The following is a 15118-nucleotide window of genomic DNA, read 5'->3' on the forward strand; positions in this document are numbered from 1 at the left end:
GTATAATTCGGTAATTACTGCTTTTGTGGAAAATGAGTTTACATGTGTTCTTGTGTTGCTATGTGGCAAATTGATCTTATAAGGCTATGATCCATACAAGATGGTATATACGGTGCTAGCCGGGGACAGGGAGACGATATAGAAGGATTGTAAATTTTACAGCGAAAGCTGTATATGGCTAGGCGAAACAAAAAACCGTTCGTCCCATGTTTCTCTAAACGTCTCCATTGGCTGCGTCGTCAGTTACGTCGTTCTCTATGTCGCACCCAAGCGCGCGCCATTGGCTGCGCCGTTAGTGACGTCGATCGTTCTCTGCGTCGTACCTGCTCTGCCCGCAACGCCGGCTCCTCGGTTCGCCGTTGCCGCATGCGTTCGATATCTCGAGTTAGTTCAGAGTCGTGATTAGCAGCGTCCGCCCGCCATTGGTGCTTGCGTTCTACTTCGCGATTTCAACGTGGACGTTTCGTCGCAGCCGAAGCCAAAGTGCCGCTCGAGAAACTCCCGCCGAAAGCGGGCGTTGGCCACGGCGAACGCGTTCCCGCCATTGCCACGTTGACGCTGCTTTGCCCGCAACGCCTCCTCCTCGGCTCGCCGTTGTCGCATGCGTTCGATATCTCGAGTTAGCTCGGCGTCGTGGTTAGCAGCATCCGCCCGCCATTGGCGCTTGCGTTCCACTAGAAACACAAACATGTAACCAATAATTGAGAAATGCTTCAGTACAACGTCGGGATTAACTCACTGCTAAACACCGGGGCCGCACGTTTTAGCTTCGCTCGTTAATCATCTGTACGGAGTGCTTGGGCGGTGTTTTTTTTTTTATTACAGAAGCAAGTACAATATATTTGCATGTGTGTTGTTGTCAATTCTATATTTAGAGCTGGTTTTGTTTGTGTAATGCTGGTATTTCTTTAGTGGTTAACAAAGCAGAGTATTATTGTACACATCTGTACAGCCTCAAATTTAGTCGTTATAGGGCAGTATAATATAGGTATACGACCCCGATTATGCGTATTCTAATTACCAAACTATTTAGGTGACGTGAAGCTGCGAATTGAGTGACGGAGCTGAAACCTTATAATTTAATCGGATATATCCTGAGTTGCTGTTCGATTTGGGTATCGTATGAAATTAAGAGGGCGAAGTGGAGTTGTGCAGGCTATGTGATACGTATAGGGCAGATAACCGTTGGTCTGTTTAGAGTAACAAATGTATGTTAAGGGAAGGGAAACGCAGTTCAGGGTGAGAGAGGGCTCGTAGGAGTGACTATATTAGAAAATTTGCAGGCTAAGACGGGCGAGGGGTAACTGGAGGTCACCTTGGAGAAGTCCTTCGCCCTGAAGTAAACTTTCTGATGATGATAACAATAATGATGATGATTCGATGATAGCATAGCGACGTTCAATTTCTTCGGCAATAATGGTTGTATAGCATCGTGCTTTCTCTCTTTCCTCTACGCAGGCAAGACTCGCACCAAGGACAAGTACCGCGTCGTGTACAGCGACCACCAGCGGCTTGAGCTGGAGAAGGAGTTCCACTACAGTCGCTACATCACCATCCGGCGCAAGGCGGAGTTAGCGGCAATGCTGGGCCTAAGCGAGCGGCAGGTCAAGATCTGGTTCCAGAACCGGCGCGCCAAGGATCGCAAGCAGGCCAAGAAACAGGAGGAGATGCTGCACCGAGAGCTGGTCAAGGCAGAGCCCGTTCCCACCGCCACGCTGCCGCCTTTCTCGGCGGCGGCGGCGCCCACCGACGGCTACTCATAGTACACGCACGCCGTGGACACACCCTCCCTCTCCGTCGTCAACGTGTAGTTTTGTACGAAGACCGCTAGGGGAGAAATCTGGCGCTAGTGTTCGCGCGGGGCACCGAGGTTGCGTTTCAAAGCCGCCTGGGGTTTAATGATGGGAATTGGTATGCGGAAAGTACGTGTATTTTCATCGTCATTCATCAAAGCGTGAGGAGAAGCGGTTGCTGAGGGGGCCGGGAAATACGATCTCGAAAGAATAATGAGCATTGACTCGGCGTGGTCGAGGAGTATATGTACTTTGGCCGATTTTTTTTTTTTTCGAAAGTGAATTGGTTGTTGTGTAGACCACGGTGCCTGGGTGTCGGCTGGTGTGCTTGTTACGTCATTTCGCTTCAGCAATGGAGCTCAACTAGGTGTATGAAGAGGCAAAAATTAGGAGGGGAGTTATTTCGCCATGCATGCAAGTATATTGAGCGCCGATTTAGCGTGAATTCTCGGTCAAGCCGATAGCCAAGCTGAAAGAAAGAGAATCCACGCACCTACCCACGATTACCATGACGACTGAGCGACTGCATTGCCAGGATATCTCCAAGTAATCTTTGTGCGGAACTATGCGGTTCTCCACGGACACGCAGGCCTACGGGGCTCATCGTGCAATGGACTATGTGCGCACCTTCCAGATGGCGCCGTGGTGGACCCACAGGACGCTTATTCTGTGCATGAACACGTGGTGCCACGGACTAGAAACTGCGGCGTGTATACGGACCACTTGATGGCCACGTGATGATTTGTGTGGCGACCTCTAAGCGCTGTTCTTTACATGTCGCAGCGGACAACCGACAGTGCGCGAACGTGCGTCTCACGACGAGGCAGTGCTGTGCGCAGTTTCATCGGGTAATAACGTTTTTGTTTTCAGTGTCTGTGAAACTAAATGCAGTTTGCGCTCATTACATTTGTTCTCTGTGTTTGATACTAAAAAAAAAGAAACAAAAAAGAAAGGGGTGAATGTGAAAAAATAGGGGGGGGGGAGGGTAGAAAATGCTCTGACGCACTTGCACAAAGCATGCCAGACCTCAACCAAGGCTTGCGTTGAATGAAGGTAAGAAAAAACGGCACCGAATGAGGTGACAGAACATGGGAACTAGGCAACTGGATGGGCTAGCTCAGATGGTATTCTCGTGCACGTGTTGGCGTCTGTGACTTTTGAAGCAAGCTGTTACATTACGCGGCTCGTGCAATCAGCGTATGTAGTACGCACAGAGCTCACGGCCGTATACCCCTCCTGCGAAAGACGTTGGATACTTGTGTACTTCCTCGTTGCAGGTGTCAGTGTTATTGGGGTCGGTGCTATATGCACGTATCACGCGTGTAAACCGTTGGAGCCGTGTCTATCCCATCATGCGCTCACTCAATTCGTGCATTGGAGATATTCAGAAATAGCGGATGGAAGCGACTCAGCGTTCACAAGTATAGTATCAGCAACACTGCGCATGCGTTGATCGCAAGGAAATCGGCTCGGATTCTCTTGCATTGCGCGTTCTCGAACTTTGCGTCGCTACCTATCAATCCCCACAATAACTATACCGCACACAACACGCGATCTGTTAACTGACATCTGCGCGAATCCACATCGCTCCGCGAATGCATTCTTTCTAACCCTCGCGGTCAAATAGCTGCTCCGACAGGAAGGGTGCTTCCGCGCAAACCCCTCATCCAAAGTCTGTATAAAATGAGACCACACGGGCTCGATACGACCATGCGCGTGGCTTACTTAATTCTCGACCGCTGCTGTCGGTGTGCGCTCGGTTGGAGGGGAAAAAGTGGGGACCAGATTTTACGACTGTTTGCCGGCAAGCAGGGTCGCGCCACTCGCGAGCCCGCTGTTTGCCCTGCTGCTCGCTGGCGCGCGCGGTCGGTCGGTCGGTCGGTGCAGCTAGCAACCGTAGCGGACCGGGGGATGAAAAGTGGCTAAAGTGTGCACGCCGCGAGTATTGCGCGTCCCGGCAACGCGTTGGCGGCGGCGGCCGGCAAACTTTCCCCAATCTGCTCGGTCGTAAACGGGAGCGCGTGGCGCCAAAACGCGCTTTTTCATTAGCCGCCTCGACGTATAGAGAGAGATGATCCGGCTGCCGGCGTGGATGAAAGGGGGAGAGAGGGAGCCGCGCCTCGAGCCATCGCAATTGATGCTTCCTCCATGATGCCGCACGTATGCGCGCTCTACTCCTCCGCCGCGCCGTTCCCCTTGTTCTCCTTCCAGGGAGGAATGGGGAGAAGAAAGAGGAGCGATCGTGCGCGCAGGAGGACCGATGGCTCCCGCGAGCCCCGTCCGTCACGGCCGCCAAACGGCGGCGCCGCTGCAGCGACCGGCCCATTGTGCTCGCGCCACCGCAAATCACGCCCTCCTCCCCGGGGGCCGATCGCGGCAGCGCGCGCGCGCGCGGGACGTCCCAGTCTTCTTCACCTGGCTCGCCGATGCGCTTCACTGCACGGCAGCGGAAGATGGCGTGGAAGACACACCGTCGTCGTTCGTCTGCCTCTCCATCTTGCGGTTATCGCGAGGAGCCCCCCTGCTGCTGCTGTTGTTTGTTTTCAAGCGAAGCTTTCTATAGGCGAACTCTCCTGGACGTTGCTCACCCGTGGCTGTTGTGTTGCTGCTGTCTTACCGAAAAGCTCACACATGGGACAGCACTCACGTAACAAATCGGCTAGCGTCGTACGTATAGCCTCGTCTGTACTACCCTGACAGATTTAAGGATTACCGGCTCTGTTCTCTCCGCAATACCGTGGTGAAACAACCAGCGGTACCTTAAACATCCTCAGTGCAACAAGTGTACGCCGTCGAGCGCATAATTCTTTATTAAGTGAAGCTTTCTGTGTTATCCTTCCCGGGGTTAGATGCGTCTGCAAGGGCGGCTTCCTTCCAAGTAAAGTGAAATAGTAAACTAGGCTGATCCCGGAGACGCCATTATGAAATGTGGGCTGATCCCGGACACAGTGTAATCCGTGGTCACGTGGGTCGTGCGGTGGAAGTCTCCGCGTTTTGCCGTCTTGTCGGGCAGGCACGCAGTCGCTATGCTGCAAAACCCGTTGCAGAAGATGAACAGTTTTATCGCATTTAATTAACCGTTTCACGAAGACTTCGCTTCACGTAGATTTCAAAATGTATGTTGGATCTGCATTATTTTATTTGGCCTCGCTTTCTTTTGCACTGTAACGCAGCCAACGTGCACATCGACAGCAAGCGCCACTCGCTTACGGTGGTTATATCGCAAGGATCATGCTACGTGGTTACGCGAAACTGATTCCAAGCTTTCAAAATGCAACATTAACTTTAACCAGCTTTGCGACAGATAACACGTATATATATATATATATATATATATATATATATATATATATATATTTCACGTGGGCCGACTTGCCATTGGGGGCCCTGAGACAGCGCACAATGCCATAAAGTTAACGAAGCGCAGAGCAAAATTGAGTTCTGAAGAAAGGCTTATAGGAACGTGGATGAAAAGAAAAGAGCGGCTAAAGTGGACAAATATCTGTGCCTCAAAAGTGTGCAGATACAGAATGGAGGATGTGGTCAAAAAAGTTGGCAACCAAGTACAGGTTAATTGAAAGTGTAAATAGACAGCCAGGAGTCGTTAGAAACAAAGCCGATAAATTTGGTGCAACAGGATGGAAACAAAGAGGTACGTGTAGATTTACAAAGACGGCAAGCAATAATTCAGAAAAGAAAATTTATGCGATAATCCAAAGTGCAGTGTCTTGATTTTTGATGACCGAGCTTGCTGCCTGAGGACAAAAATATACAGGACCAAATATTCGCAACAGGATGAGGCATATATGTGTCTGCTGCAGGAAACGTCCGGGGACAACTGAGCACATCGTAACGTAATGCCAAGACATGGATCCACCCAGCCAGGAGCGTCGAGGACGTTCACCTTCCATAAGCGTTGAGATTTGAAGCTGATCGAAGCGTTAACTGCAGGTCAGCGGTAGCGATAAGTAGAAACTCTCAGAGTAATGTTGAAAAAAAATTCAGAGCCCTTCCCCTGTCGAAGAAATGGGGGTAAGCGAAGCTTGTGGCAAGACGACGCTGTCAAAGGCGTTCCGCTTCGTTTGCCCTAAATTCAGGGTAGGCGGCTCTTCGCTGAAGTTTGGTCTCAACATCCTGCTCCCGCAACTCGGGGTCCGCAACTCGGGGTTTCGGCTGGGCTTCGGAATCCCTCACGCTAGAATCGGCACGTTGACGACGAGCACTTTCTTGAGCGAGTTCACGGCGCCGTTGCTCAAACGCAGCCTGCTCCTCGCGCAGGCTGGCGTATACAAGCTTCGCTTGAAAAGAAAATCCAGTATGGGATGGAACTTGGCTCGTCACAGGCATAGTTAACATTACAAATATAAAGGTAAAGAGTTTAATAAAAAGAAAGAATATAAAGTGGAGATAGGCAAAATGCCAGATTGCAACGGATGCATTAAAACCTGATTAGCTCAAGCAGGCTATAGGTGACCATCTGTCGCAGCCCCATCTCTAAGCGCATATGCCATTAGAAATAATCCAGCATCATATTGGGGAGTCTTCATGCACTTGCACGCCTATTATACCCTATGCACATGCATAGTGCATCGACACCAGTTCCTCAGGCGCCGGAAATCGCAGCATCCGCAAGACGTGAGCGAGATGCCTTAGTGTTCCCTTTAACACTGAACTCACCTGTACGTAGCTGCAGGTCATTAAAATGTTTCTAAATTGCTTCATTGACGTAACATGTATTATTTCTTGCGGCCCGCGCAGTAAGACGTCGGTGCACGAGAAGGGTGTTATCAGCTTCACGGCCACGACACTGTGCCGCCTCAAAAAAGGAGACCTTCACCGTAAATAATGAAAAGGTACTTATTATCCAATAAATTGTCTTTTCGCGGAGAAGCAGCACTTAGACGATGATTTATATGACGTATAGATAAAGCGATGATATTTTTTTTTTGTACAAAAGCTCAAAGCATCTGAAAGTTACGGCGAACACAATGCGTGGGGCTTTTTTTTTAATTATACGAACTTGAAAAGAAGTATTCGCGCCAATAGAATTTCGCAGCCAGATCACGTTTTTTGGTCCACATCGTTCAATAAAACACTTGGCGTTCGTCCTTGCCATTATCTGGGTGGATTGTATGTTAATGCAACGTACTGTTGCTTGATTTCACTCGGTTTCATTTGATTTTACTTTATTTGTATTTATTTATTTATTTATTTATTTATTTATTTATTTATTTATTTATTTATTTATTTATTTATTTATTTATTTATTTATTTATTTATTTATTTATTTATTTATTTATTTTCGAGAGATGATTCATACGTGCACTATTGAAGTTTGGCCATGAATCGGATGGTATTAGGAAAAGGTGTCAAATGCTGCCTGGAAAGCCAAGGAAAAGTCGGGATAAAAAAAAGCCGGTATACGTATATGGAGAAGAACAATATCAACTAGAATTTATACAGGAAATCGCTTTGGAACTGAAGCCCCTCAACGGCAGAGCAAGCATATCTATGACGGTGTCCAAGAGAAACGATATTAGGAATGGGAAAAAAATTACGGCCAAATAGGGGAAATGGCACTTCTAGCAAACTTTCCCTCAAAGACGTGAAGCGGCGACACAGGATAATAAGAATAAGTCAATTGTTCAGAGTCATAAAAAAATACAAAAAGATCAAACGATCTTAAGGCACGTATCTAACAACGAAATGTCGCGAAAATTTCATGGCTTCGAGTTCGGCAGGATTTTCTCTGCCAAGGGCATAGGAGATGTTGATGCTCAGACATGTTCGTTAATGTGGGTTCCGAAGAACTCGGTAGCGTGACTGCACGCCTCCGAAACCGCATCTGACATAAATGTAAGCTTAAATATAAAAAAGGGAATATAAAGTGAACAGAGGCGTTAAGGGATGCTCTCGTCAAGCTATCTGCAATTTTCATTCAAAAATAAGCCTCTATGACTAGGCACCCTAACCAATCGGGCTGAGTTTGAAAGAAAGGCACTGCATGCTATAAGGAATGGAATGCCCGTAACAGTGAACAACCAGTAACGGTGAGTGGTGGACATAAGAAAACTGATTGACTGATTGATTGATTGATTGATTGATTGATTGATTCGTGGGGCTTAACGAAACAAAGCAACACTGGAGCTATAGGAGACGCTATAGTGGAGGGCTCCGGATTAATATTGACCGCCTGGGGTTCTTTAACGTGTACCTAAATCTATAAGTACACAAGCGTTTTTCAATTTCACCCCCATTGAAATGCGGCCGTCGGTGTCGGGAATCCATTCAATTAATCCCAATGACGTACAATTGACTTGATTTATGAATTCAATTTGCGTAAGACTAAAATTATCACCAGGAATTCGGCCATAAATATATGAAGCCCTCAAAGCGTAAACGGGCCTCTCCATCATTCCATGATCACTTTGTGGGTCCTTCTCTATTCAGACTTTGGTCTCTAAAAAGATGACCTATACAGTCGGTCGGTTAATTACGAGGGTAGAATAAAGATAAAAATGAATTGAACAGAAAATAAAATCAGCCCTTTCCTCCCCACTGTATACTACAGGTGAAGACATAGGTATAATCGTATTTTAAGTGGGAAGGAAGGGCACACTAGTGGAATACTGCCGGCACCAGTGGCGTAGCCCAATGGAAAATTGGGGGGGGGGGGGGGGGGTGATACACACGTCGCCTACCCTCCCCGGCCACGTGCGTACCTCCCTCCCCCACCCTGAAAAAGAATGCTGGCTCCGCCAATGCCCGGAACTCCAACGTTTGTTCTCTCCCGAAAGTTATACAAGAGTAAATAACGAACTAATTAAAATAATTGTTGGCATCTGAAAAACGTATCTTTGATTGCAATGTGGGTCCCCCTTAGTGGTAGATAGTATTTTACTTTTGACATCGATATACACTTGTTACTGCATGGTAAACCTACGGCACGAAAACACATCGCCGGTCTAGACTATATTACACGGCCTGCTTTGCGAGGCGCGTCCGTGCTCATGTCACGATGGTGTCTTCACCTTCATCATCGCTTTTGGAATGTTATCTCCGCACCAGGCCAATAGCACTCCCTTTTCCCAATAATTGGCCATTGTATGCCTTTGCAATGGCCAGTGTATACGAGCGCACGGCCGTCGCTCATGATAGCAATCGAGGTGATAAAGAGACAATAACCGTGATGATAGACAATCACGGATTACATTTCGTATAGATAAGCTTTGTGAATACGGGACCAAAGTTTTTATTCTGCAGCTTGCATTCTGTAGCTCTGTAGCCCATAATTACCGTCGTTTCATGTACAGGAGGTGCGACAACTCAGTGCTACAATTTAAGTTTCTTTACACATTCAGAAGTTGTGCACTTCTGTCGTTAGAACATTGTTTACCATGGACGAGAGAAGAGAATGTTTCACATCGTGCGCAGTTTTGACACTGGACAACGGGGATCGCAGAAGATCCATAGATGAGCCCAACGTGGCAATGCCGGCCGATCGGTGTCACCATAGTTTCTTATACAATTATATAGAGGTAAAACTGACGCTACGGCACTGTTGTATGCATGTGAATGCTGAGATGTGTTGGCTTCGGAATGGCATCGTTCTCGGAGAGTCAGGATACCTTGAAGGCGCGCCTGGCTAGCATAGCTGTTCCGTCTGCCACAATGGTTCATTTAAAGCAGCATGTAGAATGCTTATATATATATATATATATATATATATATATATACATACATACATACATACATACATACATACATACATACATACATACATACATACATACATACATACATACATACATACATATGCATAGGGGGCTCATGTTTAGGTTTTACGGAATTTTAAAAAAATCACCTGTGGCAGAAAGCATAATTCATGTCCTTGAGCTGGATTACACGAAGTGGCGGACATTACTAGCCCAAGAAATCAAAAGATATATTCAACTAATTAAAAATTAACTAATGAGCTTCATAATTAATTACTTTAAGGCACATATTACAATTTACGAATTGTAGCCGGTGAGGTTGCAAGCCGATATGTCACCACTTGAAATGAATCTCCAGGATGACACGAGTTTCAATATATAATTTCCCAAAGTGTCAAAGTGTGGGACGAAATACCTGGCACTGCAGTTACTTTTGGGCTTCAATGCATAAAAGAGCGTTTCGTTAACAAAAAAAAAAAATGGAGGACGCTTAAGCTTCGCCTTTAAGAGTAGAACGCGATAGCGTTATCGGGACCCGTTCGCATCGCAACGCGCGGCTGTAGGTCTGGTAGAAATGCTGGAAAAGGGGTTTGTGTTTGAGTTTCCTCGTAGCAGAATTAAGTTTTCTCGTACATTCAGATTACAATCCGACGCCGATTGGTAAGCAGTCCAACGGCGAATCCGACGCCGAATGGTAAAGTCGTACTTTACCATTTTCCTGGCGGATTTCACTTGTGAGAAATTAAATTTTTGTTCACCAAAACCTTGCACCACGTGGAGGACCTGCGCGGTCGGGGTGGTTGGCGATGATTTTCTCCGCCACCCGCATCGCACGCCGGTTGCCGACGCCAGATTTTCTGCGACACGGGGCCCTTAATTAACGCTGTCGCGTCAAAAGTAAGTGGAACAACAGTGCATTTTAACGCGATAGCGTTTAGGGCCCCGTGTCACAGAAAATCCGGCGTCGGCAACCGGCGTGTGATCGCGGGTGGCAAAGAAAATCATCCAACCACATCGACCGCGCAGGCCCTCCAGGGCCTCCACGTGGTGCAAGGTTTTGGTTAACAAAAATTGAATTTCTCACAGTGAAATCAGTCAGAAAAATACCAAACAATTAATATAATAAAAAAACGTGCTAGGGGCCTTCACATTTTAATATAAGACCACTTATATTGCCCCTGGAAAAACGCCTTTCCAGCAATGCATTTCAGCTTAAAAGTGAAGCCGACTTTAAGGGGATCGGTGTAAGCTTGGTCTTTGTAAGCTGGCTTTCCCGCGTTCAGTGTTGCAGTGAATGAAGCCTACTTGCCGTATGCGAACGATGCGATGCGAACGGGTCCCGATAACGCTAGCGCATTATACTCTTAAAGGCGAAGCTTAAGCGTCCTCCAATTTTTTTACGGCGAGTTTGATGGTGCATATCTCCAAACTGGTGTCATTCTAGAAATGCATTCCAAGTGGATACGCCTTCCAAACTCACAGGCTACAATTCGTAACTTTCAATATGTCCCGTAAAGTAATTAAATAACAAGTTGATTAGTGAATCTTTAATAATTAGTGGAACATGTGCTTCAATTTCTCGTGCAAGTAATGTCCACCTCTCTGAGTAATCCAGCTCAAGGGCTAGAATTAAGTTATCTGCAACAGGCGATATTGAAAAATTCCGTAAAACTTAAAATTGATGACCCTGTATAACACAAAAGCATTGAAAATCATGATCACAAAAGCATGATCTCTATTCGATCATGAGGACTTGTGCTGGGATGTACAATTATGTGAAACGTAAAAAGTACCAGCGGGTCGCTAAGTTGGAAAACAGATGACAAGATACGCGCTCAATATGCGACAATGTCAGTCGTCTGTTTTCTTTTTTTTTTTGTCGCCTGCTTATGCACTATATGTGAGAAAAATTTATTCATGGTTGTAGTACCGCGTGAATTAAAAGTTATTGTTAAGTGTTTATTTTAGACATCTTTATTTGTGCAGTCGCGACCATGTCTTTAGGTCAAGCCACGTTCTAGGCAAAGCATCGCCCATCCACATTAATTTCCCGACATTCCCATGGCTACAGTTCCCTGTACCCATGGCGGCTCAGTGAACGTTGAAAACTCGCATGGACGCTGGCGCCACATTTCTCTATAGATCATATTTAAAAAACAAGAAATCCGAGGACACCTAAGTACTTCTTATGAGTTGTGAATGCGAAAGCATTAATGTCAAATTGAATGCCACTATGTGGTCCTTCGAGTTAAGAACTTCTCGCGGGCAAGCGAGAGCGTTTTTTATTTGGTCTTACCGAGCCGCAGTTAGAACACAGACGAGAGCTCGCGCGGACAAGAAACGCGCGAGTAACACAGGCTTCCGAGAGCGAAAGCGAGGGTGACGTGGCGTCGCGGCGATGTCCTCTCCCTTCACGCAGCACCTGGCGCGCTATCGCCAGTAGGTGTTCCCTTTCGCCCGCTCTGCTCCGTCGAGGAGAACTCGTGACGTAGCGTCGCAGCCAGTGGGAAGTGAGCTGTTTCGCTCCTACAGATGACAGACGCCGGCTTTTTCGCCCAACGGGCCATTTGACGCTTTCGCATCAAAACTCTACGAGTGCAGCTGTCGGAGTCAAGGGTAACAGAGGGCGCCAACCATCTGAGGCAGTTGGGGGGAAGACCTCATCCCTGGACCGGTGCGTTCCTCGTAACTATATAGTTATATTGTTCCGGTATACACTCAGTACACTATACTCGTAACACGTCCATGCCGCCTCCCTGCGGCCGGTGATGGAGAGGCCGCGGGGTTAACGGGGATAACAAGAACTAGAGAGCGGGGGCTGTGGCCAATCCCCTAAAATTCTTCCCCATTTCCCGCAGGAGCTAAGCATACGAGTATATAACAAAAAACGCATTCCATTCTATACCCCGCATGCGTGATCATCCCGCGCCCATATACCGTCGTTCTTCAAAAAGAAAGAAAGAAAGAAAGAAGAAAGAAAGAAAGAAAGAAAGAAAGAAAGAAAGAAAGAAAGAAAAAATAAAGAAAGACAAAAGTGCATTGATTCAAAGCTTTGTTAATCGCAGCTTATAAGTTGCAACGACAGCTGTGAGCAGTGGCGAAGTGTGCCACCCGCAGGATACTTCATTGGCTGTGAGCACGTTGTTGTAGTCTACTCGTTTAAATGTTGAAGTGATATGCAACACATTTCAGGTTTTTGCGCTAGCCGCAACTTAAAGGCAAGAACAGACGTCAAGGGAACATACGTGCAATCGTCTATATATATAAACGAAACTAAGTCGGGTGGGCTGCGCAGGTCGAGCCATTTGTCCTCATCATTTCCCATGCTTGCTCGCGCTCGTTGCGCAGCTGCATGCTTCACCTTCCTGCACGATCATTGGGGCTCGAAGGGTTATTTTGCGCCTCAGCGTTCGTTGCTTTCCTGGTAGGGATATCTTCTTTGTTCACAATTTTTCTCAGCGATGCAAACCTGTCGAAAGGTCGCCTCTCCAGTGGCGTCCACCCACACCACTGAGTCACGTTCCATAATTTATTTATTTATTTATTTATTTATTTATTTATTTATTTATTTATTTATTTATTTATTTATTTTACACCTTCGCGTTTAGGGCGCCCGCTACCCCGCTGTTAGTCGTTTTCTCCAGTGTCCTTTCAATATTACGATTTTTCACACGACGTTCTGTCCTGTTTCCTTACTCACATAAAAAAAAATGTGGTTGATCCCTCTTATATAGGAATCGGTATAGAACACGAAAGTGAAACGTGTCTTCACAGAAGTAGTGTAATGTTTATTGCACATTGATATATAATGTCTATTGGTGTTTTGTGGCTAAAGCGCCCTTTGGCGTTGATGCACCCACGCTGACGCCTGGTGGCACGTCTCCTCCATCACGACTACCAACGTCGATGACCATGAGCAACCGTCGTGCATATGGAAGCTGCACTACGCTGCACACGCTAGCACAACGCGAAAGACGAAGCACGTAACTGACACACTAATACAACGCGCAAGACAAGCACGTAACTGAATCGTCACCGAGTCAAATCAGCGCGTACAGCGCGTCGTAATTGCAGCCTCCGCGATCAACTTCAGAAACATTTTCAAAGCTAATTGCGGAGGCCACGCTCCGCTGTGCTGAGTACGGTGAACGCCACCTAGGTGGCGTTGGTAGTGCTTCTTGATGCCAGCGTCCCTTCGAATGCTGGCATCGAGGCGTCGTAGTGCTGAGACCACCGAAGCGTTCACTGTCGGTGCGCGTTAGTGTCATAATGCAGTACTTCTCTTTTCTGCTCGTAGGCGGCGGCACCGCCCCGAGCAAGAGCGCGGGTACACGGAGGAGTGTTAGATATATAAGGCGCGTCTGTGTAGCTCTCTGCAAATGCGTTTGTGGCGCAATGGGTTAAACGCTCGGCGATCTATCGTCGCGGACCGAGAGGTCGTGGGTTCGATTTCCAAATTTTGCATGTTTGTGGAACTTTTTCTTCTGGTTTCTTTCTTTGTATTATGTTCGTGTGACGTATTTCCGTGACGGAAATACGTCAGTGAAGTCTTGGTGGACCCCGGCATAAAACACTTTCGTGTTAAAAATATATATATTGCGCTGTTTGGCCTACGTTGCACAGAAAACACTCTTTAGATGCTCACTAACTGTGGCAGAAGAAGTAATGTCGCTGAAGACAACGTTTCGACAAGTGGACTTGTCTGCGTCAGGGCAGCATCTGCCTTATGCTGTTTTGGCAACACGCGAATGAAAAATTATTACCGATGACAACTTTCGGTAATAATTTTGACATGTGAAACAAAGTTTGAAAAGTGCACCGCTGCGCTATTCTTAGGACGATATACAACACGCAGCCGCGATCCACCAACGCTGTAGATGCTGTGCACATATAGCAGATGCGCCTCCCAAACACGCTGCCGATGAACTTTAAACGATTAAAGACAGTCTCTTTCATAGCGAGTTTACCCCCCCTCCCCCCCCCCCCTCCTTTTCCTATCTGGTTTGTGTGTTTCTAGCCGCTTTCGTGGCTAGGGTTGCCACCTGGCCGGTTTTCCACCGGCACAGCGGGTTTTTACCTAACGGTGCCGGCTGCCGGTTCGACCCCATACCGGCAACCCAGTTGCTGTTTTTATTGCGATAGCAATTATATGGACACTCAAAAGCAGATTTCTGCCATCGGCGTCGCCGTCGCCGTGAGGTTCCGTATGACGTCATTTGGAGAAGAATCGCAAGTTTGCTATCGCAATTGATGCTTCGCCTTTCAGGTGAAACTGCGACAACTTTTTTTCTGATTCTGTCATAAATCAGTACATGTGTGCATGCCTTTCAGCGGATGCCATCACAGAGAACGTTACTAGAACCAACGCCTCCTAAAAATCTTTTTAGGAGGCGTTGCTAGAACAAAGGTCAGTTTTTTTTTTTTTTTTTTTAATTTCCGCTTTGGAACGCCGCGGAAAAGTGGCTCCCTCATATCGCCTGCCGTATACCGTCAGTTGAAAACGTATGAAAACGTTGTGCGCATCGCTCCCAACGGGGAGCATTGGGCAGCGAGGGGCAGCAGATCCCTCTTGTCTACGCCGCAAGTTACGCCTTTCCCCCAAGAGCGTTG

General features: G+C 47.1%; 1 protein-coding gene across 4 annotated transcripts in view; it reads left to right on the plus strand.

The window, feature by feature from the left end:
* LOC119449817 (homeobox protein CDX-1) overlaps positions 1 to 2697 on the plus strand; it is a 34354-nt gene extending 31657 nt beyond the window's left edge. For 2 of the 4 annotated variants that reach the window (XM_049665456.1, XM_049665457.1), the window contains one exon: positions 1429 to 2697. In XM_049665456.1, coding sequence (XP_049521413.1) covers positions 1429 to 1763 — 335 coding nt within the window. In that variant the 3' untranslated portion in view covers positions 1764 to 2697. The remainder of the gene's footprint in view (positions 1 to 1428) is intronic. The other 2 variants (XM_037713087.2, XM_037713088.2) reach the window with 1 other exon arrangement.
* Positions 2698 to 15118: the final 12421 nt, after the last annotated feature.

The sequence above is a fragment of the Dermacentor silvarum genome, chromosome 4 (genome assembly GCF_013339745.2).
Source record: "Dermacentor silvarum isolate Dsil-2018 chromosome 4, BIME_Dsil_1.4, whole genome shotgun sequence".
NCBI classification, from domain to species: Eukaryota; Metazoa; Arthropoda; class Arachnida; order Ixodida; family Ixodidae; genus Dermacentor; species Dermacentor silvarum.